This window comes from Ctenopharyngodon idella, chromosome 21 (genome assembly GCF_019924925.1).
Source record: "Ctenopharyngodon idella isolate HZGC_01 chromosome 21, HZGC01, whole genome shotgun sequence".
Lineage (NCBI taxonomy): Eukaryota > Metazoa > Chordata > Actinopteri > Cypriniformes > Xenocyprididae > Ctenopharyngodon > Ctenopharyngodon idella.
This window is the reverse complement of record NC_067240.1, coordinates 9710084-9735124: the sequence shown is the minus strand read 5'-3', so window position 1 is coordinate 9735124 and position 25041 is coordinate 9710084. Positions and strand designations below refer to the sequence as shown.

Below are 25041 nucleotides of genomic sequence, written 5' to 3'. Positions count from 1 at the left end.
TCAATCAATTAACCAACCAATCAATCAATCAATCAATCAACCAACCAACCAACCAACCAACCAACCAGTCAATCAATCTGTCAATCAATCAATCTGTCAGTCAATCAATCTGTCAATCAATCTGTCAATCTGTTTGTAACAGTGAATTTGTTTCACTTTTGTTTCTTTCTCAGATGCATAGATGTATTCATAGTGAGAATACATGTGTCAACACAGCCTGAAGCAAACAGTCTTTTTGAAAGTTTTGACCATTCACAATAAGTCAATCAGTCATCAGATACATGGCAAATAAAAACAGCACGGGTCAAATTAGTCAGCTGAAATAAACTACAGGAAGGACTTTGCCTCCATTGCTCAAGATGACGCCTGGAAAACAAGCAGGCAGGCATGATAAAGTGCATTGGATTTGACACTTTATAAGTTGATTGATAGCACAAAGAAAGGGCAGATCGGTGGATAAAAAAGAGAAGGGGAAACCAAAATTGTTGTACTGATTTCTGTTCTTATAATATCTGCATCTGCCCTGCTCTCCCCAATCATCTCAGTTGGTGATCACAAAAAATGCAGACTTTTTCAAAAGTGTATTAGCCTGTGTTTCAAGCTTGAACAAATGCCTCTGGATCAAAAAGACTCAAAAGATTTTTAAAGAATTCTCCCCATGTGTTTCTCTATGCGTGTTCTGTTTTCCAATATAAATGATGATTGTGATGGATATGTATTCCAACTAAAAAAAACACAGACAGATTGTACAAGGTATGCGTATTTGTCATCTGTTAGTGTGCTCATATAAAGTGACCCACAAAAGACTTTTCAGAAGTAAACTAATGTGAAGTTTAATAGCAGTCTCTCATATCACAGAACAGAAAAACAGGTTTTTATAAGTTGTCAGGAACAATGCAGAAAAAAGGTACAAAAGCTGTCAGAGCTGTACTGTACCTTTTCAAAAGGTACACCTTGTACCTTATTTACCCCTAAGGGGAGCATATTAGCACCTTATAAGTACATAAAGTACATTAGCTAAAGTGTACATATTAGTATCTAAATGACACTGTTATACCCTTTGAAAGGGTACTGCCACCAGTGACAGATTTTGTACCTTTATTTCTGAGATTATACTTTTAATTGGCCTACTGTATGTTGTAGAATTCATTATGCAATGGTTAACAAAGGGAAACAAAGAAACACTTGACTAATGAAAACAAACTAAAAGTCCATGAAAACTAAAGCAAATCGAACATAACTGTGACAAAAATAAAAGGAAAAATTAATGCATTTGAGGTCTGTTTTGACCCAGAAAAGGACCTTTTTTTCTTGCAATTTCGAGAAATAAAGTCAGAATTACGAGAAAAAAAGTCGCAATTCTGACTTTTTTCTCACTATTGTGAGTTTATGTCTCGCAATTTTGACTTTTTTTCTCGCAATTCTGACTTTTTTCTCATAATTCTGACTTCATTTCTTACAGTTGCGAGAAAAACAAGGTCCTTTTCTTGGTCCTTTTCCATTCTTGCGAGTTTATGACTTTTTTTTTTCAGAATTGCGAGATGTGAACTCACAATTGTGTGAAAAAGTCAGAAGTCAGAATTGTGAGATAAAAAGTTGCAATTATCTTTTTTTTTATTTTGAGGCGGAAACAAGCTTCCATACCGTTCACACGAATCTGAGAAAATAACTAAATTATTAGCATTGGGTATTAGCAAGTATGAATAATAGTGGATTGTTTCTAATCAAGATCTGTATATATTTGTTAAAAAATTGGGTAACACTTTACAATAAGGTTCATTAGTTAACTGCGTTAGTTAACATGAACTAATAATGTACTGCACTTCTACAGCATTTATTAACCTTTGTTAATGTTAATTTCAACATTTATTATTATTAAAATTAAGAGTTGTATTTGTAAACATTAGTTAATGTATTGTGAACATGAACAAACAATGAACAGCTGTATTTTTATTAACTAACTTTAACGAAGATTAACAAATACAGTCACAAATGTATTGCTCATGGTTAGTTCATGTTAGTTAATACATTAACTAATGTTAACAAATGAACCTTATTGCAAAGTGTTACCAAAAATTGTTTATGGTTCAGATTCAAAGACAGATTTATTATAGAATTGCAAAACATGCAAACAGTGGAGTACTGATGGTTTAAAGGGAAAAAACATGAAACCTAAAACCATTTTCTTTGTGTGCAGGAATGCTGTCCTCGTCTCTCATGGGCTGATTTTACGATAGCTCCTCAAATGCATGGTGAAGTTGCTGGGAAGTCCCCGTCTCAGAAATTCTTCCTGGAGCTGAAAATTTATTTTGTAAGATATTTCTGAGTTTTTGAACATGGTGTTAATTAATTATTTAAACTTTCATGTTTTTTTTCACATTGTGTCATTTTTTTTTTTTACCTTTATGATCACCAGCTCTTCAATCTGAGACTTTGATAAATATTCTACACTTGTAAATTTCACTCTCAGTCCCATCACTGATCAGTAAAAAACAAAGCAAAACAAAATTGGTCAGTACTGTGAAAATAGAAAATAGTTTTATTAAAGGTAGGGTAGGCAATTTTTTTATATAAACACTTTTTTGTTATGCTGGTTGAAACTCTCTTCACACCCTGAGCAATCAATAATAGAAGTGGTCTAAATATTAAAACATGTACATATATCTTCTGTGGAAGTCTAAGGATCAAAAAATGTCTGGTCTGAACGCAATGATACGATGTTCTACCTGCCTGTCAACATATGTATTTCCATACCTCCGTGCACCCTGCTTGCGCAGACATAAATCAACTCTGCTCAGAGTACATATGGTCCCTCTCTAAATAGTGTTAAAGTAACATTGAAGCAGAGTTAAAGTTAATGAGATAATTAATCAATTAATTAAGTGATTATTGAGCATTTGTGATGAACACCTGCTGTTAACAAGCAGAATTACTGAAGAAAAGAGAAACACAAGAACTACAACTGACTGATTTCATCTAAGCCACAGCCTTAGATGAAATCAGCTGAAGATAAAAGAAGACATTAAATCTCTGATGATCTGATTTAACAACTCCACAAACAGCATTACCAGCTTCACTTATTACCAACCACATTGACTTCACCGAGTGCTGCAAACAGCAGCCACCTTTTACAGTTCCTCCTGAAACAAAACAATGAGCTTGTGCTGTGTTCACACCATGTCATAACCGTAATTACAAGATGGCAACCCGTGACATTCTACGTGGAGCTGTTCACGTCTTCAGATTTTTGCGTTTCTATGTCAACACTATCAACGCCAAAATGAATCTGATTCTGCAGCAGTCAGGCGGTACAATTAAGAGCTCTGTGAGTTGTTTACACTCATTATTGTTGTAATGTTATGTGCTTTGAGACATGAGGTACAATAACGCCATCTCTCGTGACGCTTTGCAGAATCTGCTGTATGCGTTCATGTGTTTTGAAGGAGGAGAGCGATCTGAAGGGAGGGTGGGATCTTGTGCTTTCAAAGTTAGCTGGTGATCGCTAGCCTCTCTAAAATTGCCTACCTGACCTTTAAGATAAAAATTGGATGTATTAAGATAATAATTTAAATAATGTGAATTTTGAATTTAAAACGTATTTACACAAACCTACCATACTCATCTGAAATGGTGGGTCAATATGATGATCATCATGTATACCAGAAAGCAAACAGAAAACAGGGCATAAAAGGTTATTGTATTATTTACAATTTGCTTGTTTTGTGTGTAACATGATGTTTATTCATTTATTTCATTAAAAGAGGTATGATAGCTTACCACTGTAACAGAAGAAAGGCAAACTGGCAAAGCAGCTCTCATCTGTCCACTGGCCAAAGTATTTTAAAGACACAGCTGTGCAGTGTTGAGCTCCCTGCTGTCCTGGGACATTTGCACCATTATCTGGTTGTGCAGCATCACCTTGAGTATATGGCAGCCAATATGTGAAGGAAGAGCTGCTCTGATCTGACCACAGTCTGTTTCTGTGCAGACCAATCCATACAGTGTATCCATAATAATAATAACCATAACCAGAATAATAATGTGTAATGTTCAGTATCTGCTGGTGGTCCGTCTCATCTCTCACACTGGCCAGGTCTGTGTAATTCTCTCTGCAGTAGCTCTGAGCTTCAGTCCAGGTCCTTCTCTCATTTACCAAAACATACTTCTGAGAGGAGTTTCCTCTTCCTAAAATAAAACAGTTTAGATGTAATCAGTCAATTTATTTGTAATTTGTCCATCACATTTATAGCTATATAATAAAAGACATTTTGAAAACAGAAAAACATTACTAATAAACCAAAGCATGAAAAACAGTCTTTCCGTTTTCTCCTAAAGAATTTGGTTTAAATGTGGAAGAAAAATACAGAACACTTCTGGATCTTTCGGGACTGAAAATCCCTGCTTTGACAAATTATAAAACAAAAGATATATATATTTTTTTACTTTTAATATCTTACCATTGTAGCAAACAAATGTGTAATAATTGTCACATGATGAATCAAACCAGTTTCCATTAGAATCCATGTAAACACACAGTTCATTCCCAACATTCTTTGGTTCATGATACCAGTTCCTGAAATCTCTTCCTTCTTCCTGATAGAAATCATTGTCTTCCAATGACCATCTCCAGCTGTTCACATCATCATACAGTCCAATCCAGGCTGAGCCGCTGTAACTCCCATTAACTGTGTTGATCAGACTGTTCATTTCCTCCATGTTATCAATGGTGGCCAGATCAGTGTAATTCTGTCTGCAGTATCTCTGAGCTTCAGTCCAGGTCTTAGACTCAGACACAAAGTGATACTGACGGGATGATGCTAATACTGTCAAGGTGAGAAAAGGGTGAGGATGAAAGTTAAAAAGTTACATTAATTGCATCATAAAGCTTCCTTGTAAGGACATTTAGGATTTGGAACTAATGAACTTTTGTAGAATGTTTGTAGACACAATAAGAGGATCAAAATATATATTTTCACATATTTTAGTAACACTTTCCAATAAAGTGCAATTAGTTATGTCATGTTTGTATGTAACATTAGTTAACAGCAATGTATTGTGACAGTATTTATTAATATTTGTTAAGGTTAGTTAATGAAAAAATACAATTGTTTATCGTTTGTTCATGCTAGCTTCATTAAATGATATTTTTATAATAATAGGTTTTTAATAAACGTTGAAATTAACATTAACTATAATTAATAAATGCTTTAGAAGTGTTTGTCATTGTTAGTTCATGTTAACTTATGAAGTTAACTAATGTTAACAATGGAATATTTTTGTAAAGTTTTACCCATATTTTGTACTATGTTTTTAAAGGAAAGACACACACACACACACACACACACACACACACACACACACACACAAATGTGGCAATGTTGAATAACTTAATTTCTAAATCAATTCTAAATCAATTCAAGTATGTCTGCCAGAGAGTGTACACTTAAAAGCATTGTGTATTTCTGAGCAGAGGTGCACATATCACAGACACCTGAGAGTGTATGTTTTTGGCAAGACTGAATGATCTACTTACCACTGTAGCAAATGAAAGGAAATGCAGTATCGCAGTTTTCATCTGTCCAGTTCCCAGAGTCACTGAATGACACTGTAGTGCAGTATTCACTGTTTCCAGCATTATCTGGCTGTCCTGTCCTCCAGTTACTGAATGAAGAGTTGCTCTGATCTGACCAAGATCTGGTTCTGTACAGTCCGATCCAAAAAGAGGAATACCACCAAAATAATGACTTAAGTTTGAGGTTTTCAGTCTCATTCCTGATACTGATGAGGTCTGTGTGATGTTCTCTGCAGTAACTCTGAGCTTCAGTCCAGGTTTTGTACTGGTAAACAAGCACATAACTTGTACTAGCATTCGCTCTTCCTGTGGGGAATATATATGTATGTAAAATATCATGGTATCATAAATATATTAGTCTAAAAACTTTTAAAACGTCATTTGCAGTTCTCACCATCATAACAAATAAATGGAAGTATATAGTGGCAAGAGATTTCACTCCATATTCCCGAGTAATATGATATGTACGCACACAGACTCTGTCCACCTGAGTTTACTGGTGTCTGGATATACCAGCTTTTAAATCCTCCCTCTAACGCTGCATTGTCCAGAGACCATCTCCAGCTGTTCATATCATCATACAGTCCAATCCAAGCTTTGCCATAGTAAGTCCCACGTACTGTTTTAAAGAGCCTCTTCATTTCCTCCATGTTATCAATGGTGGCCAGATCAGTGTAATTCTCTCTGCAGTATCTCTGAGCTTCAGTCCAGGTCTTAGATTCATTCACAAAGTGATACTGACGAGTGCATGATTGTGTGCAGGTTCCTATATGTTAAAAATAAACAAAATACATTTGATTATTCTCTGCAATCACCAATATATCATGAAACTAGAAACTAAACTGGAAACTAGAAACTATATATTTTTTTTTAAATGTAATCTTTAAAAAAGTAAATCAAGTTGAAATAATTAAAAATCATAATTATGTTTGTATTAACAACACTTGTTATCAACCAAAACAGCCTTTGCATTGCGCAAATTAATATATATATGTATTTATATATATTAATAATATACATAAAAAATTAAGTATTCAGAGTAAATATCTATCCCAGATAGCATGCAATGATCGAAATAATGTTAAATCAATTTTAATGTGTCAACGTTAACCTCATTGAATCAATATCACTTTTGTACCCGCAATTAATGTTGAAAAAATGTTGAAATTTTAAAAAAAAATCAATGGTAATGGCATTGAATCAATGTTTGTACTCTCAGAAAATGAAACACAGCTACAACTGACTTAAAGCCACACAGCCTGAAATCAACTGAAAATAAAAGAAGACAATAAATCTCTCAAGATCTCAGCAGAAGTTCTTTTTGAGAATTAACAGAGGTTTAGATGTTGATTTTTATTGAAAATATTTGGTCACCATTTTGGTGGTCAGTGTTTCCTTTAGTTGTGTAGTTTGACTCTTGGCTTTTTGTGTGAGTTTGTGGTCTTTGTAACAGTGTTTACCAAAACACATAATTTGTTGCAAAAAAACCTTAAACAATGGTGATCAGATGATATAGTTTTAATCATCATGAAGCAAAATCATTTATTAATTGTACTCCTGACCAAAAGTGTATATTTGTTTTTAATAGGTTACATTCACCAACAATAATTTCTTGCTACAGATCAGACATTCTGAATCTTGACTTTTAAAGTGCAAAAAAATTTAAAATCTTTAAAAAACAGACATCAAGAATCAGCATAAAAATCTCAACAATGGTGACATGCTTCATGCCGCAATGCATGCTGGGAGTCATGAGTTGTATACTATGGTGGTTCCCAGCATGCGTTGCGGTATGAAGGATGTCGAGATTCAATGTTGAGATTCATATGCTGATTCTTGATGTCTGTGTGTGTCAAAATATTTTTTCCCATAATGTTTTTTGTTTTGTTTGTTTTTTGTTTTTTTTAAATTCAGAATATGACCTGTGGCAAGAAAGTATTATTGGTGAATATTATATTTTAATAACAAATAACTATTTTTGGTCAGGAACAAGATTAGTAAACTACTCTGCTTTGTGAGACAGAAAACTATATCACCTGATCATTTTGTTTCTGTTTTTTTTTTTTTTTTGTAACAAATTATATGTTATGGTAAACACTGTTACAAAGATCACAAACTCACACAAAAAGCCAAGAGTCGAACTGCCCAACTAAAGGAAACGCTGACCACCAAAATGGTGACCAAACATTTTCAATAAAACATCAACATCTAAACCTCTGTTAATTCTCAAAAAGACCTTCTGCTGAGATCCTGAGAGATTGTCTTTTATTTTCAGTTAATTTCAGGCTGTGTGGCTTTAAGTCAGTTGTAGTTGTGTTTCATTTTTTGAGAGTGCAAACATTGATTCAATGCCATTACCACTGATTTTTTGTTGAAATTTTAACATTTTTTCAACATTAATTGCGGGTGCAAAAGTGATATGGATTCAATGAGGTTAACGTTGACACATTAACATTGATTTAACATTATTTCGATCATTGCTAATAATGTCTATTAATTTCTTTTTTAGTCTGCGTAAAAAATGTAAGTAAAAAAGAGAGCAAAAATAAACTAACTGTTGTAGCAGATGAAAGGGATGCTGGATAGGCAGTTCTCATCAATCCATTGGCCTGAATGGCTGAATGATACGGCAGTGCAGTGCTGAGAAAACCACTGGCCATAATCATATAGACCATTATCTGGCTGCTGTGGTGAATAAGGAATTTGTGGTCTCCAGTCTTCATATTTGGTAATCTGACCATTTGACCAAACCCTGTTTCTGTACAGTCCGATCCAGACTCCTCCACTTGCTCTCTCAAGGATCATCTGGTTCTCAGTCTGATTTCTCACATTGGCGAGATCTGTGTAATGATCTCTGCAGTATCTACGAGCCTCTGACCAGGTTTTCCAGTCATAGATTCTGATGTAATTCTGTGTGGCATTTGCACTACCTGTAATTTGTATGCGACACATATAAGAGATGCACAGAAATACTCACAGAAAAAATAAATAAATAAATAAATATCCTTACCATCATAGCAAACGAACAGCAGTCCGTAGTCACATGATATATCCAACCATTTTCCATTATTATCCATGTAAACACACAGTTCATTACCCCCACTGTTGTCCGGTTCATGATACCAGTTCCTGAAATCTCTCTCTCCTTCCTGATAGAAATCATCATCCTCCAAAGACCATCTCCAGCTGTTCACATCACCATACAGTCCAATCCAGGCTGAACCATTGTAACTCCCATTAACTGTGTTGATCAGACTGTTCATTTCTTCCATGTTATCAATGGTGGCCAGATCAGTGTAATTCTGTCTGCAGTATCTCTGAGCTTCAGTCCAGGTCTTATTCTCAGACACAAAGTGATATTGACGGGATGAAGTCAAAGAAAACACTGTGGAGAAAGTGTCAAATTTAGCATTTAAAATATTTAACAGTCCTGGCCATTAAGACAGACTTATACTCACAGCTGTAACAAATGAAAGGAAATGCATAATTGCAGTTTTCATCTGTCCATTTCCCAGAGTCACTGAATGAGACTACAGTACAGGATCCTGCAGTATCTGGTTGCCATGTGCTCCAGTAAGTAAATGAAGAGTTGCTCTGATCTGACCAAGATCTGGTTCTGTACAGTCCAATCCAAACATCATAATAATAATAATAATTCTGGAATAAAAACCATATCTTCTGGTTTTCAGTCTCATTCCTGATACTGACGAGGTCTGTGTGATGTTCTCTGCAGTAACTCTGAGCTTCAGTCCAGTTTTTGTACTGGTAAACCGAGACATAACTAGAACTAGCATTCTGTCTTCCTAAAACATTTAAATACATTAAAGAGCATTAGTGAGAGCTAATTATTTCAGAGTGATGAAACATAATCACTTGATTTTTCATTGTCCTATATACATATTATTTATGAAACTGCTCACCATCATAGCAGATAAAAGGATGTGTATCGGAGCAGTGTCTTGAATACCATACCCCCATGTACATATACACACACAGACTTTGTCCTCCATAATTGCCTGGTCCTGGGTTATACCAGTTCCTGAATTCTTTCTCTCCCACGTTAAAGAAATCACTGTTCTCTAGAGTCCATTTCCAACTGTTCAGATCATCATAGAGTCCAATCCAGGCCAAATCAATGGAATCATCTTTAACTGTGTCAATTAACTGGTTTGTTTGTTGATCATTCTCAATGGTGGCCAGATCAGTGTATTTATCTCTACAGTATCTCTGAGCTTCTGCCCAAGTCTTGGATTCATTCACAAAGACATACTGAGGGACACTCAAAGTGAAGGTGATAAAACCTGTTAAAGACAAGTTTAGTTTTTAATAAGAAAACAAGGAACAAATGGGTCATTAATCACTGTATTCTTCAAATAATAAAAACAAATTACTGTAATATCAGTGGCCAGACAAATGCTACATCACACTCTTATGCAAAATGTCAATTTATGATTTTGATGATAAAATATTTTATAGAAATCTTTGTCTTACCTGATAACAAAAGCAATGGAAACATGGCTGTGGAAAAAAAAAATATATATTTTTAATTGCTTTGGTGCAATTTTCACAAGCAACTGGTAAATTTTCGAAACTCTTAGTACTAATATCACAACAGATCATCAAAAGTGCACTTTTTTCAAACATTTCAGCATATTTTCAATTGTGTTAGTATAATACACAAAATCACAAAGTATCTGTTTCACTATGCAAAATAAGTGTTTCATCTATATAAATGTTTCAATCACAGTAACTTCCTTTCATAATGCTATTACTATCAAACTTTTGATTTGCATCTCTTCTCGTTCAGTTTAATACATTTGTCTATTTAATCCAACTGAACTTAATGGTTAATCAATGGATCATTTGGTACACCTATAGATTTCTATAGATATGGGTTCTATAGGCATAGTTTCTACTTATTTGCAATTTCTGATAACCAAATGTAATGAATTCTTTTTACAAACCCGATTCCAAAAGAGTTGGGGCACATTACAAATTGTGAATAAAAAAGGAATGCAATGATGTGGAAGTTTCAAATTTCAATATTTTATTCAGAATACAACATAGATGACATATCAAATGTATAAAATGTATCATTTTAAGGGAAAAATAAGTTGATTTTAAATTTCATGGCATCAACACATCTCAAAAATGTTGGGACAAGGCCATGTTTACCACTGTGTGGCATCCCCTCTTCTTTTTATAACAGTCTGCAAACATCTGGGGACTGAGGAGAAAAGTTGCTCAAGTTTAGGAATAGGAATGTTGTCCCATTCTTGTCTAATACAGGCTTCTATTTGCTCAACTGTCTTAGGTCTTCTTTGTCGCATCTTCCTCTTTATGATGCGCCAAATGTTTTCTATGGGTAAAAGATCTGGACTGCAGGCTGGCCATTTCAGTACCCGGATCCTTCTTCTACACAGCCATGATGTTGTAACTGATGCAGTATGTGGTCTGGCATTGTCATGCTGGAAAATGCAAGGTCTTCCCTGAAAGAGACGATGTCTGGATGGGAGCATATGTTGTTCTAGAACTTGGATATACCTTTCAGCATTGATGGTGCCTTTCCAGATGTGTAAGCTGCCCATGCCACATGCACTCATGCAACCCCATACCATCAGAGATGCAGGCTTCTGAACTGAGCGCTGATAACAACTTGTGTTGTCCTTGTCCTCTTTAGTCCGGATGACATGGTGTCCCAGTTCTCCAAAAAGAACTTCAAATTTTGATTCATCTGACCACAGAACAGTTTTCCACTTTGCCACAGTCCATTTTAAATGAGCCTTGGCCCAGAGAAAACGCCTGCGCTTCTGGATCATGTTTAGATATGGCTTCTTTTTTGACCTATAGAGTTTTAGCCGGCAACGGCGAATGGCACGGTGGATTGTGTTCACCGACAATGTTTTCTGGAAGTATTCCTGAGCCCATGTTGTGATTTCCATTACAGTAGCATTCCTGTATGTGATGCAGTGCCGTCTAAGGGCCCGAAGATCACAGGCATCCAGTATGGTTTTCCGGCCTTGACCCTTACGCACAGAGATTGTTCCAGATTCTCTGAATCTTTGGATGATATTATGCACTGTAGATGATGATAACTTCAAACTCTTTGCAATTTTTCTCTGAGAAACTCCTTTCTGATATTGCTCCACTATTTTTTGCCGCAGCATTGGGGGAATTGGTGATCCTCTGCCCATCTTGACTTCTGAGAGACACTGCCACTCTGAGAGGCTCTTTTTATACCCAATCATGTTGCCAATTGACCTAATAAGTTGCAAATTGGTCCTCCAGCTGTTCCTTATATGTACATTTAACTTTTACGGCCTCTTATTGCTACCTGTCCCAACTTTTTTGGAATGCGTAGCTCTCATGAAATCCAAAATGAGCCAATATTTGGCATGACATTTCAAAATGTCTCACTTTCAACATTTGATATGTTATCTATATTCTATTGTGAATAAAATATGAGTTTATGAGATTTGTAAATTATTGCATTCCATTTTTATTCACAATTTGTACAGTGTCCCAACTTTTTTGGAATCGGGTTTGTACATTATAAACAATTTATCTTTTTCCAAAGTGTGTGTGTGGTCCTGGAACTGTAAACACTGTGTTCACTGTAAAATGTAATAAGTTGACTTTACTTAGAAAAAGCGAGGAAACGGATTACCTTAACATTTCCAAGTAAAGTAGTGCATTCATTTTTAGTTGTCATAATTTAATTCAGTTAAGTAAAGAGAACTTGTTGGTCAAGTTCTGTTAACTCAAAATCATTAGTTGGGTTAACTTATTACTAGTGTTCACATTACTAGGAAACCGATTGCCTTAAAATTTTCAAGTAAGCTGGAAAATGTAAGTTAAGACAAAAAGCAACAACAGATCTTAGGCAAAACATTATTTATTGCTCATCAATTTCCTTCAGACACTACAATGTACCAAACAATGCCACTAAATTCTAAACATTTTTCATTAATGTAACAATATGCATTACAAATCATGACTGATGAATAAACCAATAATACTTTTGACAAGAAACTGAATAGGTGACCATGAAACAAAAATCAATGTTAGCTTAATTTTGACAGTTTAAACTTTGGCAGGTGACAATTTAACACTTTAATTAAAAAGAATGTTGACTTTAGTGCAACCGCAAAATTAAAGAGATAGTTCACAAAAAAATGAAATTCTCTCATCATTTACTCACCCTCATGATGTCACAAACCCGTAAGACTTTGGTTAGACTTTGAAACATAAATGAAGATATTTTTAATGAGATCTGAGAGGTTTCTGTCCCTCCAACTGAAAGTCCGGGTAACCAAAACTTAAAAGATCCAAAAAGTTTTCCAGCCTGTTTTCTTTAAAAATATCTAAATTTGTGTTTGAAAGATTAACTAAAGTCAAACAACATGAGAAGTGAAAAACTGATGACAGAATTTAGATTTTGGGGTGAACTAAGCCTTTAATGATCTCAAACAGCCTTTGCTAACATCAACAGAAGGGTTTTAAGTGAATGTAGTTTTGGTTTCAGAGAATTGTGTCCAAGGGAAAGAAAAACTCCAAATTTGGCACATATCAGCCCAAAAATTAGTCACATGGCACCTGGAAGGTTTTCAAGTTCATCCATGACAATGGCTCAGTCTAGAATAATGCTGTGCATGAAGACCCCAAATGTAGTTCTTGTGGAGGAAGAATCCTGGCTGTCTTCTGTTATCACGATCAGAATCCCGAAGAAGGGTGTGTCACAATCACAGTCCTAATAAAAGGGAACAGCAATATCACAATTCTGGTTACATTACAAATTAAAATCACAAATGTACATATAACAAAGTACCAGGTCTACGTACAACTAACAGAGATTAATTATGGTTGTTAAAGGTTAGTTAATTCATTGAATTAATTCTAATTAATTCATAATTAATTCATAATTAATTCATTAATTATGGTTAGTTCACCCAAAAATGAAATTCTCATTAATTACTCACCCTCATGTCGTTCCACACCTGTAAGTTCGGAACACAAATTAAGATATTTTTGATGAAATCCAAGAGCTCTCTGATCCCTCCATAGACAGCAATTTAATTACCACTTTCAAGGTCCAGAAAGGTACTAAAGACATTGTTAAAATAGTCCATGTGACTGCAGTGTTTCAACCTTAATGTTATGAAGCGATGAGAATACTTTTTGTGCGCAAAAACAAAACAAAAATAACGACTTTTTCAACAATCTCTTCTCTTCCCTGTCAGTCTCCTACTCTGTTGACTTAGTAAACACAGTCCACAGCTTCCGTGTTCTACCTCAGAATGCCGGCTCAGTATTGGCCGGCTCCTGCATCAGCATCACACACACGTCATGCTGCTCACGTGAACAGCGTCAGCCAATACTGAGCCAGCATTCTGACGTAGAACTTGGAAGCACTGAACATAAACAGCGTAGAAGAATGAAATGGAAGAAAAGAAATTGTTGAATAAAGTCGTTATTTTTGTTTTGTTTTTGCGCACAAAAAGTATTCTTGCTTCATAACATTAAGGTTGAACCACTGCAGTCACATGGACTATTTTAACAATGTCTTTAGTACATTTCTGGACCTTGAAAGTGTTGATTATATTGCTGTCCATGGACGAGTCATATACCTCCCGTATTTCATCAAAAATTTCTTAATTTGTGTTCCGAAGATGAATGAAGGTCTTACGGGTGTGGAACGACATGAAGCTGAGTAAATTATGACAGAAACTTCATTTTTGGGTGAACTAAACCAACTGTCTGGAAGATAGACAAAATAAAAATAAAAAATAACTGTATAATGATGACAGAACTTGCATTTTGTTAAATATATATATATATATATAAAAGAAATTAAACAAATGCAGAGTTTGTATCTAATCCAAGATAAGAGAGTTAAATGAAGCATATTGAATGTCTATATGTAATGTATGTGTGGGGAATCATAGTTTATAATGAAATATACAGAGAAAGTTACCTGTCAGCCATGTTTAAAAAAAATCAGAGGTTTCTTCTCCAAGAATGAGAGGAAGGCCATAAAGAACTGTGCACTTAGCAGTGATGACAGTGCTTTGAAAAAAAAAACAATTAGAATGAAATATCAAATGAGCGAAAAAATCTAGTATAAAAAATTCAGTGACGTCAGTGCCCTGATAAATGTTACATCGAATGAAATATAAAATTGAGCTAATACAGTAACAGAATTTTGATCAAGAAAGAAGCATTGACAAGCTTACCATAGATTTAATTTGCGCAAGAAACTCTCTTTTCAACTGCCACTTTCTTTGTTGTACAGATTTCCAGAAATCAAGCTGCAAGTTGATAAAGCACTGAGAAGAATTCTTGATTGAGGCTTCTGATTGTGACTTGATTGAACTCTGCATTGATCTGTGTCAGGGAAAATACAAGTTAAATGTACATTGGGTTCACAGTTAGTGTGTTCAAGGCATACTTGTTTATTTTGTATCAACATGTTTAGAATGATTTCTTGTTAAATACCCCTTCAATGAATTAAATAACTTGGATGAACACAAACAGTCAGTGTGAAGGCATGGAATTGGACTAGTTCTGGTGCAGCTTCCATGTTTTAAGCGACATTGCTACAGTAGTAGAGCTCTATTTTCAAAGGAAAAATACAGCAGGCTACTTACATTTCCAATGCACATCTCATTCCACAAAACAGATCCTGCAAATTAAGAAAAATAGCCATATATTAATCTACATGTCTCATTCCACAAAACAAGCTCTGAAAATTAAGAAAATAATTCTTACTATAAAGATTTATATTTTTAATTACGAACCATTGTGTAGTCTTCAAACATTTTAATCTTAAGAAATCTAAAATAAAAAAAAACAAATTATAACATCCCTGTACAACACACCTAAACTAGCATCCAAATATAAATCAGTAGAGTAATTAGTAAAGTTTTCCCCAGTCTACATTGTACACATAATAAAAATATCTAAAACAAAAAACCCGTTCCTTTATTCAAAACATGCAGCCAATGACCAGTAACTTGCAAATGCTAACTGCTAATTTCGATTAGCACAATCAAACACAACTCAACAATTTCAATAATATAACATCACACCCAGTGTCACTGTGTAAGTTATTTAATCTGATTATATTACACTATTGATTAATGTATATTAAACAATTCAGAAATTTTAAAATATGACAAACAAGCACCAACTCACAGTTCCATGTGCTTCTCCCCTCAGAATACGTTGCAAATTGACTCCACCTACAGGTAGAACTGCGCATGGCCACTCAAAAGATTTCATACTACTCATTATTTTAAGTAGAGGATAATTGAATCTATTGAGTTTAATATCTTTCAGTTCTAAAAAGTTGTCGTTACTTAGTTAAACTCAGTAAGGTCAACAAACTTACTCAAAATAAGTTAAAATAACTTTTTTTACTAAGATCATCAGTTACATTTTACAGTGTTGTGAACCAAATGTCCCAACAAGGATGGTAGAGAGAGAGAGAGAGAGAGAGAGAGAGAGAGAATTCCATGAGAGATGGCCACACTTGAGTTCCAGATAAATTATGAAAAATTAGAATAATTTTATCAACAAATTAGTAGAAAAGTAGAAGATTCAACATAAAACAACATCTAGACAAAAGCTTCAGTTGAATTAGGACAGTTTTTCTTTTTTTTTAACATTCATTTTTACATTTTTACACTTTCAAACCTGATTCTGAGGAAATGTTCAAGAAGTTCAAGAGAAGATAATCACAGGACAACCCTCTGCAGAAGAGGATATTCATGTTGAAAAGGATAACAAACAACAAAAACAACAACAAATAAGAAGAAAACTTACAAGAAAAGTGAGGTAAAGACATTTTGAACAGACTGTGCTATTTCATATCTCTCTTTGAGTTTGAGTTTTTGCTTAGAAGAACAGCACAAAGAAAACAATTTGGACAAAACTGGAACTTTAAAAACTTTTTTTCACACAAAATCAGTGAAAGTCATATTCTTCCACTTTTTGGCTTATTTTTTCATTTTTATCTTTTTGTAATCTCACTGAGAGAAAATAAATAAAAAAACTGGCAGTTAATTGTTTACATTCTAAATCAACTATGGCCAGCGCATCATCTTAGCCCCGCCCCTTCATCTACCCTCAGAAGAGCTCCGAACACTCTAGGCAGCTGCTCAGACACGAGCAGATGAAGGAAAGGCCTGAAACACTGTTTGCTGAACAAGACCACAGTGTCGTAAGCAACCTGCTCTTCTACACTGAACACACCTCTTTATGGCACACTGCCTTCTGTCAACATTTCACCTTTACCAAGAAAAGAGGCATCTGTAAAGGCAGACAGATCTTATCATTTGAAGATGCTGAATGATATTTGACCCTAAACCTGTATCAAAATGCCACTGCATGGTCCAAGGATCAGAGTCTGCTCTCAAAGTCTTCATTGAGGATTTTGAACATATAAAAACACTGGCACTGTCTGATGAAGACGACAACAAGGATATAAACGCTGATGCCTCCCCTGGAAAATCAGTCCAAAAGTGACAATGACTTCAGCAACAGTGATTCCATCGCCAATGTCAAGAATGAAAGACAATTTTTCACTTCTGGAGGTAGAAGTAGTGGAGCTAAAAGAATTGATACTGTCCCACCTGAAAGACAACAACATGGAACAGCTGACTATTGACATAAAGAATTTAAGACAAGAAGTTGAATATCTGCAGAGACACAGAGAAGAAATGTCAAAAGAACTTCAGCAAACCAAAGATGAACTGACTGAAGTAAAATCAACTTTAGGAAGACAACTAACAGAAGTTAGAAAAGAAATGCAGGAGGAGCTATCTGCCTTGAAGTCAGTACTCCACACCAAAGATGAACTCATCAACAATCTGAAAGAAGAACTCAATTCTGTTTCAGCACCTAAAGAGTCTTCTAAACCCTTGATGTGCCCAGAGATACTCACAGAAAATCCTCAACCTGAACAGCTTCCAGTGGAGGAAGAGTCTCACTGCTCGACTGATCCAACATCCCAGATCCCCAGCTCCGCTGCAGAGGACCCGAGAGAAACACACGCTCTTATCCTGACTGATTCAAATGGGAAATACGTCAATGAGAAACTTCTTTTCCCAAATATGAGAGCCAAGAAAATCTGGTGCCCAAACACAAGAAGTGCTTTTCAGATCCTATCTGAGAGAAACCAGAACGAAAACTATAAGCACATCATTATCCACACAGGGACAAATGATTTAAGGCCCATGAAGGGACATGTGGCTCCTGTGATCAGAGAGGTGGCGATCAGAGCCACACAACGTTTCCCAGAGGCTAAAATAACTCTGTCTGCACTACTACCACGCACTGATGTGCCATTCCACATGATCCATGGAAATAATGTGGAGCTTTCCAGAAGTTGTGCACTTATTCCTAATGTTCACCTCGCCCATCACAAAGACATACCATCATATGCATGACCATGTACATCTCAACAAGCAAAGAGTGAAAGTCTTCGCCAGAGTGCTGAAAAGCACAGCCCTTGGAAACACATCAAGAAACAGCAGAAACTCCAATGACAAGAGAAGATCTCAGTCACCAAGAACACTCCGTCCTTCAGCAGAGTTCAGAACAACCACAGGACCTCCATCACAACACCAGAGCTACACAGCGGCAAGAACCATCCGTCCTCCAATAGAATCCAGATCGGCCACAGGACCTCCGTCACAACACAAGAGCTATGCAGCAGCTGTTCAACAACCACAAAACACTGCAGCTGCTGAACTCAACCAGATAAGACATCTACTGAACATCATCTGCTCCAGACTGAGGACATAACCTGCATAACTCACACACACTTATACATACACACACACACACACACACATTACAGAAAAACTTATCCATGAAATCATTGAAAATCAGTTGTTGGAATATACAGGGTCTGCACTCTTCTACTTTTGGTAATAAGACTGCAGACCAAGACTTACTCAGCAGTGTAACAGATATGGACATCTGTATCTTTCATGAGACGTGGTGTCGTAGTAATGAGACTTTACATTGTCCAATAGGATACAAGGACATTTTTGTTCCTTCATTAAAAAATAAAAAAATAAAATGTGGCCGAGACTCAGGTGGAATACTTATATGGCACAAAGACAATTTGAAACATTAGATATTAATGGGATAAATTTAGCAACAAAAAACTTAAATTATATATTTAAAACATTGGCAACTCTATCTAACATTAAACGACAACACAAACATAAAACAAATCAACAAAAAATGATGTTTGGTTTAATGATGATTGTGCAGGTCTCAGAAAAGAAATAAGGAGACTTTCTAACAAAAAGCACAAAGATTCATCCAGCCAGACATCACGGCTTACTTATTCTGACTGTCTGAAAAATTACAAGTGACTATTGTGGAACAAAAGAGAAAATTATTATAAAACAAAATTGATGAAATTGACGAATCAGATCAAAACACTTTCTGGAACCTATATAAAAAACGCGAAAAACCCAAATCAGAGATATCTCTACAGAGTGGCACAATTTGGAAATCTTACTTTGAAAATCTTTATCAAAAAATCGAAATTACTGACCTTAACCAGCCTCAGAGTAAAATAAAGAAAACACTTGTAGACTTGGAGAAAACAATTAAAAATGATCAAAATCCATTAGATAAATTTATAACAATATCTGAAATAACAGAGCATATTAAAAGTCTTAAATTAAAAAAAGCATGTGGCCAAGATGACATTAGCAATGAAATGCTTAAACTCAGCAGTCCCAGCATGAATAAAGCTCTGGCCAAATTATTTAATCTGGTTTTATGGTCCGGTAACTTCCCTGAGATCTGGTCTGAGGGACTGATCACCCCCATATTTAAAAAAGGCAGTTGATTTGATCCCAATAATTATCGTGGCATCTGTGTGGGCAGTGCTTTAGGAAAACTGTTCTGCAGTATCACAAACAGCCGTATTGTCACACACATCTCCACGCACAACATTTTAAATAAAGCACAAATTGGATTTTTACCAAAACAACGCACATCCAACCACATCTATTCTCTTCACACTCTAATTAACAAAAACATAAAGGACAAACAAAGGAAAAAAGCATTTGACTCAATTTGGCATGACGGTTTACTGTACAAACGCCTACAAATTGGCATCAACAGGAAAACTTTTGATACTATACAATCCCTGTACACCAACAGTAAATGTGCGGTGAAAATCAATAACCACAGAACAGCGTTTTTCCGACAGGGATGTGGAGTGAGGCAGGGATGCAGTCTGAGTCCAACCCTTTTCAACATCTACATAAATCATCTGGCAGACACGCTGGAGCACTCTACTGTCCCCGGCCTCACTCTACACCACACAGAGGTCAGATGTCTGCTGTACGCAGATGATTTGGTCCTGCTGTCCCGCACACCTGAGGGCCTTCAGCAGAGCCTGTCCCTGCTGGAACAGTACTGTCACGAGTGGGCCCTGACAGTCAGTCTGGACAAAACCAGAGTCATGGTGTTCCAGAACCCAGCCAGCACAGCTATGTGGGGCCCAGATGGGTGTCACATGGGCTGTCTAACTGGGGCCCAGCCGGTTTTGTCCACAGTTTCCATGGAGGCCCCACATGGGTTAGCCCAGATAAAATGAACACTGCTCAGTGTGCATACAACAGGCTGTTAAATGTAACACAGAAACATGCTGGAGTTAATGAGATAATTAGGTGATAACGAGCAGACTCACCGAAGGACAGAGGAACAACAAGAACTACAACTTCTCCCCAGATTTGAAACACTCATTCCATCATTCATTGACCTGAGTGATACTGAAAAAATGCCCTTCATACTTGGTGAAGATGATAGCAGCGCTACACTAGCTGCAAAATATGTGTTAGCCATTCACAATATTAGAGACGGATAACTCTCTAGAGAGACCTGCTTTATTTATTCATTTAATTAAATGGATTTATTTACTATGCTACATATGACATGATGTATACATATATGTTTTGTTTGTTTCTTTGTTTTATTATTTATGTATAATATGTTAATGCTTTGGCAACATTGTGATTCACAGTCATGCTAATAAAGCTCAATTGAATTTGAATTTGAATTTTCATTTGAGAGAGAGAGAGAGAGAGAGAGAGAGAGAGAAAGAGAAAGAGATCGAAACTCTAGAAAACTAGAATCAGAAATATATAATGTATGTACAGTTTTTTTAACATTGTCTTATTCTTTTTTGTTGTTATTTCTTGTATATATATATATATATATATGTTTATTCTTTTTTTGTTTATGCATTATATAATCATTATTTGTTCATTGCTTATGTAATGGCCACTGCTTTGGCAATACTGTGTAAGTCAAATTTGAATTGAATACGAATTGAATTGAATTGAATTGAATTGAATTGAGAGAGAGAGAGAGAGAGAGAGAGAGAGAGAGAGAGAGAGAGAGAGAGAGAATTGAAATTTGTGAACACAGAGCAGGATAGTACGGTGGCCGAGAGAGCTCAACGCGCTGCAAATGAAGAAAAAACATGCAAATAGAAAAAACACCAGCAAATAAAGAAAACATCTTCATCAGTTTGACAACACATGCGCTGCAAAAGTCCACAACACATACAAATAGACAAACGCGCTGCAAAAGTCCACAACACATACAAATAGACAAACGCGCTGCAAAAGTCCACAACACATACAAATAGACAAACGCGCTGCAAAAGTCCGAAACGCATACAAATAGAGAAACGCGCTGCAAAAGTCCACAACACATACAAATAGAGAAACGCGCTGCAAAAGTCCACAACACATACAAATAGACAAACGCGCTGCAAAAGTCCACAACACATACAAATAGAGAAACGCGCTGCAAAAGTCCACAACACATACAAATAGACAAACGCGCTGCAAAAGTCCACAACACATACAAATAGAGAAACGCGCTGCAAAAGTCCACAACACATACAAATAGACAAACGCGCTGCAAAAGTCCACAACACATACAAATAGAGAAACGCGCTGCAAAAGTCCACAACACATACAAATAGAGAAACGCGCTGCAAAAGTCCACAACACATACAAATAGAGAAACGCGCTGCAAAAGTCCACAACACATACAAATAGACAAACGCGCTGCAAAAGTCCACAACACATACAAATAGACAAACGCGCTGCAAAAGTCCACAACACATACAAATAGACAAACGCGCTGCAAAAGTCCACAACACATACAAATAGAGAAACGCGCTGCAAAAGTCCACAACACATACAAATAGACAAACGCGCTGCAAAAGTCCACAACACATACAAATAGAGAAACGCGCTGCAAAAGTCCACAACACATACAAATAGACAAACGCGCTGCAAAAGTCCACAACACATACAAATAGAGAAACGCGCTGCAAAAGTCCACAACACATACAAATAGACAAACGCGCTGCAAAAGTCCACAACACATACAAATAGAGAAACGCGCTGCAAAAAGTCCACAACACATACAAATAGACAAACGCGCTGCAAAAGTCCACAACGCATACAAATAGACAAACGCGCTGCAAAAGTCCACAACGCATACAAATAGACAAACGCGCTGCAAAAGTCCGAAACGCATACAAATAGAGAAACGCGCTGCAAAAGTCCACAACACATACAAATAGACAAACGCGCTGCAAAAGTCCACAACACATACAAATAGACAAACGCGCTGCAAAAGTCCACAACACATACAAATAGACAAACGCGCTGCAAAAGTCCACAACGCATACAAATAGACAAACGCGCTGCAAAAGTCCACAACGCATACAAATAGACAAACGCGCTGCAAAAGTCCACAACGCATACAAATAGACAAACGCGCTGCAAAAGTCCACAACACATACAAATAGACAAACGCGCTGCAAAAGTCCACAACGCATACAAATAGAGAAACGCGCTGCAAAAGTCCACAACGCATACAAATAGAGAAACGCGCTGCAAAAGTCCACAACACATACAAATAGACAAACGCGCTGCAAAAGTCCACAACACATACAAATAGACAAACGCGCTGCAAAAGTCCACAACACATACAAATAGACAAACGCGCTGCAAAAGTCCACAACGCATACAAATAGACAAACGCGCTGCAAAAGTCCACAACACATACAAATAGAGAAACGCGCTGCAAAAGTCCGAAACGCATACAAATAGAGAAACGCGCTGCAAAAGTCCACAACACATACAAATAGACAAACGTGCTGCAAAAGTCCAACACATAGACAAATGCGCTGCAAATAGCACATACCGGGCCCAGCGATCTCAAGCCCTTCTGCGATGATCTGAATGATCATGATGATGATGATGATGATTAGGCTACTTTTAGAATTAAATTAGTAATTTAATTTGCCCCGCAATAATTTATAGCGCATCACGCATAACCGACGCGCTGTAATAAGTTTAGCTAACTCCTCATTTTAAAACAACAACAACTTGTAACACCTACATCTCTTCTCATTTTTTTCAATACGTATGGACCACAAGAGAAATGTTAAGAAAATAAATTAAGGGTAAATAGTGGTATCAGAACATGTTGAAGTAGAGCTCTCATCGCTGAGTTTTTTCTTTCACTTTCTGCAGTGAATAATTGACTGGGATTTGAGACATTAAATCAAGTAAATTATATATATATATATATATATATATATATATATATATTATTATTATAATTTATGTTTACTCGTGTTGTGCACCTGAAAGGTGAGTTTTTTTGTTTTTTGTTTGTTAACATTCTGATCGTTTGTGCATTATGAGCAGGCCTATTTGCAGCGCGTTTGTCTATTTGTATGTGTTGTGGACTTTTGCAGCGCATGTGTTGTCAAACTAATGAAGATGTTTTCTTTATTTGCATGTGTTTTTTCAATTTGCATGTGTTTTCTTCATTTGCAGCGTGTTGAGCTCTGTCGGCCACCGTAGGATAGAGTACAAAGGAAAAGAAACAGTCAATGACTGTATAACATCAGACTGATCAGAGATGCATCAGAAGAAGAGAGATAGATGACATCATTTTACATTATAGTATGCCATGAGAAACTGTGGTAACATTTTATTTTAGGGTATTTTAACTAGTTGTTTATTATCATGCATATTACTAGAATATTGGCTGTTTATTAGTATTTATTAAGCACATATTAATGCCTTATTCTGCATGACTTTATTCTACAATTTTAATCCTACCCAATACCTAAACTTAACAACTACCTTACTAACTATTAATAAGCAGTAAATTAAGAGTTTATTGAGGGAAAAGTTGTAGTTAATAGTTTATATGTGTTCCCTATACTAAAGTGTTACCGAAACTGTAAACAGAGGCATTACCATGGTAAAGACTGCCACATTACTGTAACTCAGCCTTATAAAGGTCTTATTCAGTTATGTAATTTAGGTAATGTAAGTGTATTTTCTAATGTGTCATCTGTAGCCTGTGTAATTATTTCAGCAACAAGGGTGATTTGAAACATGTATCTTGCATTGTTTGTTATTGAATTAACTGAATGTTAAAAGTACTAAACAGAAAGAAGATCATACTGTTGTGTTTTGGTGATTAAACCAAATGTTTTCTTTACATATCACAATGATCTTGTGTTTTGAAACAGTGATTATGTTGAATGAAAATTTGTACAACTAGAATGAAAGCATAAGATCAAGTTTTGAAAGAATGACTAGCTGCATTACAAGTGTGATCAATTTGGAGTTTTGTACTATAAGTTTTGAAAATATACACCGTACTTGTGGAAATAGTACCAAAGCAAATAAAAAAAAAAACCTGTAAACCAATGTTTTTATTACATATCAAAATGATCTTGTGATTTAAAACAGTGATTATGTAGACTGAAAATTTGTACAACTAGAACAAAAGCGTGAGATCAAGTTTTGAAAGAATGACTAGCTGCGTTACAAGTGTGATCAGTTTGAAGTTTTGTACTAAGAGTTTTAAAAATATACACCTTACTTGTGGAAACAGTACCAAAGAGAATAAAAAAAAAACTGTAAGCACATGTAAAACTTGTAATAATTAAAACAACCAATCAAATGATTAGATCTATTTTCACTATTTATTACTTTAATGTTTTAAATATCAGGATGACAGTTTACCTTTTGATTTGAAGCCTTGTCTTTTCTCTTGCTCTTGTTGCTTTTGTTTTATATTTACCTGACTGTCTTAATATTTATAGTGTTTACTAAATATGGGTGGGATCATTTTTATAATCACATCTGACGTCAAGAAACCTGTTGGGTCACAGAGCTGTGGTATAAGAAACGTTCACATTGTGTTGTTACATGAAACAAGTGCTTTAGCAACCATTGTTCCAACTTTCAGAACTGAACACAAAACATAAAACAACATGCAGAAATGCTGTCCAAACTTATGGACCAGTTTAACGATAGTTTCTCAAATGCATTGTGAAGTCCTTATCTGATAAATTCTTCCTTGAGATTATTTGTTCTCTGTGA

The 25041-nt window shown here is 35.7% G+C and overlaps 1 protein-coding gene across 1 annotated transcript; it reads right to left on the bottom strand.

Annotated features, from left to right (window-relative positions):
- Nucleotides 1-814: 814 nt before the first annotated feature.
- LOC127503467 (macrophage mannose receptor 1-like) lies at nt 815-24714 on the bottom strand. Its single transcript, XM_051877351.1, has 11 exons — nt 24682-24714; nt 10064-10090; nt 9493-9873; nt 9031-9375; nt 8583-8957; nt 8128-8502; nt 5967-6338; nt 5534-5878; nt 4458-4823; nt 2402-4185; nt 815-2296 (listed from the first exon to the last, which is right to left on the bottom strand). The coding sequence occupies exons 2-10, from the start codon at nt 10086-10088 to the stop codon at nt 3755-3757; spliced, it is 3015 nt and encodes a 1004-aa protein (XP_051733311.1). The 5' UTR covers nt 10089-10090; nt 24682-24714; the 3' UTR covers nt 815-2296; nt 2402-3754.
- Between the last annotated feature and the right edge of the window lie 327 nt (nt 24715-25041).